A 4,142-nucleotide genomic window follows, 5' to 3' on the forward strand; every position below is an offset into this window, starting at 1 on the left:
GAATCTACACTTTTGGAACTTTATAGGTAGAGGAATGAAAGGCCTGGGTGAGGTAGAGATGGAGTAGAATCTACTGTTAGCTAGCGGTCAGATGGCTAACACTGGGAGGCCACAAAGGGGGAGAGAAGTTGATTGAACTCTGTGGTAGGCTGGGAAATGAGACCCAAGTGAGTCTGGGTCCATCAGAGGGATAGCTCCATATTTGAGACTACAAAGAGTTCAGGTGAGGAGAGTCTGCTACCCCACTAGAGAGGGGGACTAGAAACAGGAAACTGACTGGGTTGCACAGCCCATTGCCTTCTGAATTCCCAGAATCAAATTTCCTTCTACCCCAGTGCCGTGGACTTTCTGCCATTGTGGCGGGATAATGGTGACTCAGAGATATAGGATTTTCCTAGGCCCAGAAGATTCATTTCTACAGAACTAAGTTTGAACTAGTGAAACAGTGTAGGGCACCTAAGTAGTGCTGGTGACTCCTGATGTTTGTGTTGTGAGAAAGCCAACCATGGAGACTTTAGAACTCAATATGGGTATGGTTGATGTCATGGCACACACTACTAATCCTAGCACCGAGGAAGCAGAGAGGAGCAGAAACTCTGTGAGGTGACAACCAGGCAGCAAATTCCACACAGCCAGAGCTATACAGTGAGATCCTATCTTATAAATGGAAACAAAGAAACAGCACCCTCCCTCACACCGTGTATGGGTGATAAACATGTGGGAAATGTGTGGCCTGAAGTTCCAGTAAGAGGATGGGGTGGGCAAGGTGGAGGAAGGCAAACCCAGAAGTGACAGGGGAGGTCTGTCTGGGCTAGCAGGGGTCGCAAACCATGGAGTGACTCAAACAGCAAAAAAATTTCAGCTCTATGCACTCTGGAGGTTATTTATTGTGAATTTTCATTCTTTGCTGCCCACTCCACATGGTTCTTGCCTGAGGTCGGACAGGCTGGTCAGGCACGGGTGGTTTAACTCCTGTTAGAGCAACTTCATGTTCCAGCTTATCCACGGCAGGAAGTGCACAACCTTAGTGAAGATTCCTGAAGAGATTGTTCCGTTTTTTGCATAGGCGAAAAGTCCATATGCTTGGTTGTCACACACAAGGGGTCCCCCCGAGTCACCCTGTGGGCAGAGAAAGGAAGAACTTAGCCTGGCTCCCTCTGGCTCTGCTGGCCCCACCACCTCCTGGCAAGGCTAACTTTAGATCAGTGCAGGACAGGTTTTCCAGCTTCCCTCAGTCCCAGAGCTCCAGGGAGGCCCAACTTTTCCTTTTATCCCAGGCCTAGGCTTTCCCTGAAGTCCTCAGGGATACTGAGATAATTTATCCTGTTTGGGATGACAGAGATTTTCCTGCTGACACTCTTGCTACACCCACTCAAGACCCCAAAGCTAGATTTTTGGACTTTCTTTTCTCTGGAATGAGGCTTGAGGGTTTTGCCATTCTCACACCATGGACTCTTCCAGATCCCTCTCATTTTGTTTGTTAAATGCTTGAACTCCCACCTTGAAAGGAGTCTTTATTTTCTTCAAGTCTCCAGCACAAATCTCTGTGGTCTCAGTGTAGTATCGGAAACGTTTTTTGCATTCCTCGTCCTCCTGGATGACCAGTTGAACCTCTCGCAGGCGGGCAGATGCTTTAGTGTCATTGATGGACCTTGACCCCCAGCCAGCCACACTGCACACATCCCCTGGCTTCACCCGGGCATTGGATCTGGGCAACTTGAGGGGTCTCACAGCTTTAGTTCTCTTGGCCTTACTCTCCAGCTGGTAGGGAAGAGGGAGGAGAGAACAGCTCAGCTAGGAGCCTGCTAGCCTGAGACTCTTTGAAAGTCAAGATGGAAGAGAGAGAAGAAGAACCTGTATCAGAAAAGGAGGGGGAGGCTCTCCCTGCACCAAGAAGAGCACAGCCAGGGGGCAGGGGTTTGTGGTTGCGAAGGTGACAGGTCTCACCTTTAACAGCATGATGTCACTGTAGAAGATAGTAGCATTATAATCTGGATGGGGAATGTCTTTTGCCACAGGGATGATCTGCTGTGTCTCCTCCTTAGCCGTGATGTTGTGGGCCCCCAGTGTGACTGTCATTGAGCTTTGGACAGAGCTTAGTGGAGAGCAGAGAAGTGCAGTCAGTCAGAGAGGATGCAGTCCAGGAGGTGTGAAAGGCAGGGTAGGCCTGGCTGGGCTCTAGCTGAGAGGACTTGAGGACACAGGTGGGTCTCAGGGTCAGACCTATTCCTCTTTGACTCTTAAGAACATGGGACTCCCGGGGGCTCCCTCTTTTATCTAGGCAATATTCCATAGCTTGCATTGTGTTTTAGTGTGAACTTTCAACCACAACAACTGCTTTAAATTTGGCCACTGTCCTGCTGGCTATGACCTCTTGTACTTTGACCTAAAATTTACCTCTCATCAGATTCCCATTTTTCAGTCCTTCAAGAGAGCTCACAATAGAGGACAGAAGATGTGTGCGTGTGTGAGTTTGTGTGTGTGTGTGTGTGTGTACCTAAGAAAAGGTGGGCTCCCTGCTTCTCCTCACCTGTTTTTGCAGTGAGCAGCCGTCAGCACAAAGTCATCTTGAATCAGGAAGCCTCCACAGTATATCCTGTTCCCCTTAATATCCACAGACATAACGAATGCCATGTAGGGGCGGGAGTGTGGCTTCACCACATGGCCGCCGATGATCTCCTCTGAAAAAAGGGCTAGAATGTGTCTAGAAGCAGTAGATAGGGTGAGCAGGGAGATCTAGGAAGGGAGTGACTGGGCGTCGGATCTATTGCAAACAGGATTCCTATTGCAGACAGGATTCCTTGCCCATGGAATAAACTTTGCTGACACTTAAGCCTTAGAACCCTGCTCTAGGAAGGTGTGGGTAGCACTTGACTTACACCTCCTTCTTTACAAATACATGGAGGGATAATCTCTGTCTTCATCATGGGAAGGCTGCGGGAATCCTGCGAATATCCATGCTTCTGTTAGGCTGTTAGTGAGTCACTAACCCCTGTACTATTGCCTGGTGTCATCTTCTCACATTTTACCCACACAGGCCATATAGAGGTGGATTTTCTAACATTATTGTACCTAACACATCGTGGGTTCTCAGTAAATGCTTTTTGCTGCATGAAAGAGTGGCTTGTAGTTAACTGGGGGGGCTGGTGTGTCAGTGCTGGTGGAATTCTGCACCAGGGCCATATTGGAACAGTGTGCTGTCCTTGCTGGAATAGCTGGCGACCTGCAGAGTGGAGAGGCCAACTAAAACTAGCCTGCAAAGCTGGTGGAGTGTGCAGTGCAGGTTCTTGTCAGCCTGGGTCTCTTTCTTCTGCAGGGTTGAGGGTGGACTTAATAAATAATGCTGAGATTCTTGAGCTGGGGTCCTCACCCCTTTGTTGGCTTGTCATTAAGGCTTCCTTGTCCCTTGGCTAAAGTCAAGATACACATTTCTGATCTTTGCATTCTGTGCCACATCTCTTTCTAAGGATGATCCAGTTTCCAGGTAATGAAAAAACGAAAAACAAAAAACCAAAACCAAACCAAAACAACAACAGCAGCAACAAAAACAACTGGGAGAAGCTAGTAGCTACTAAATTTCTGAGAACACCTCCCTTACTCAGACCTTGTTGAGAATCTTGCCAGTGTCAGATTTCCAAGTCTGGGTTTGGTACCCGAGGTTCAGAAACATCCTGGGTCCAGTGCCAGGACAATTCCTGACTACTGCTGGGCAGAAAGTCACCAGAGGTGTCATGGGACGGCATCACTGGCACAGGGGTGTTCACTCACCTGCTCCAGCTCTGAGAGGCAGAAGTAGGGTCAGGAGAATCAGGATTGGTGGCATCTTCCCAGGAAGGCTGCTCAGGATGGAGGAGGGCAGAGCAGACAAAGCCCTTGGAAGGCGAGGAAGGAGATGTGGGCTCAGGGGCCTCACAGGCATTTTAAACCTATGCACCTCTGCTTCTGGTTGACATCACATTACTTAAGGAAATATTCTGGTTTGGGTAAAAATGACACTATCACCACACTGACATCCTATGAGCTAAGCTGGAATAAAGGTCAAGAATTTAGAGGGTTGGAAGCTGTGGTTGAAGAGGCTTGAGACCCCAGGAAGTCCACAGTGAACAAACGGACACAAGTGTGTCATTCTTTATGGCTTACAC

At 48.6% G+C, this 4,142-nt stretch overlaps 1 protein-coding gene across 2 annotated transcripts; it reads right to left on the reverse strand.

Annotated features, from left to right (window-relative positions):
* Window positions 1-856: 856 nt before the first annotated feature.
* Gzmd (granzyme D) lies at window positions 857-3,904 on the reverse strand. Of its 2 annotated transcripts, none has more exons than XM_006518569.4 (5): window positions 3,769-3,904; window positions 2,531-2,681; window positions 1,948-2,083; window positions 1,501-1,761; window positions 857-1,119 (listed from the first exon to the last, which is right to left on the reverse strand). In XM_006518569.4, the coding sequence occupies exons 1-5, from the start codon at window positions 3,821-3,823 to the stop codon at window positions 976-978; spliced, it is 747 nt and encodes a 248-aa protein (XP_006518632.2). In that variant the 5' UTR covers window positions 3,824-3,904; the 3' UTR covers window positions 857-975. The 2 variants fall into 2 exon arrangements, with proteins under 2 accessions (XP_006518632.2, NP_034502.2); NM_010372.2 differs by having other exon boundaries at window positions 869-1,119; window positions 1,948-2,095; window positions 3,769-3,894.
* Between the last annotated feature and the right edge of the window lie 238 nt (window positions 3,905-4,142).

This window comes from Mus musculus, chromosome 14 (genome assembly GCF_000001635.26).
Source record: "Mus musculus strain C57BL/6J chromosome 14, GRCm38.p6 C57BL/6J".
NCBI classification, from domain to species: Eukaryota; Metazoa; Chordata; class Mammalia; order Rodentia; family Muridae; genus Mus; species Mus musculus.

Excerpts from the sequence above, each read along its gene's own strand:
- Gzmd (NM_010372.2), bottom strand. The coding sequence starts at position 3,823 with ATGCCACCAATCCTGATTCTCCTGACCCTACTTCTGCCTCTCAGAGCT. Across the intron at positions 2,682-3,768 it reads GCCTCTCAGAGCTGGAGCAG|AGGAGATCATCGGCGGCCAT; the intron begins GTGAGTGAACAC and ends CCCTTTTTTCAG. Across the intron at positions 1,762-1,947 it reads GTGACATCATGCTGTTAAAG|CTGGAGAGTAAGGCCAAGAG; the intron begins GTGAGACCTGTC and ends CTTCCCTACCAG.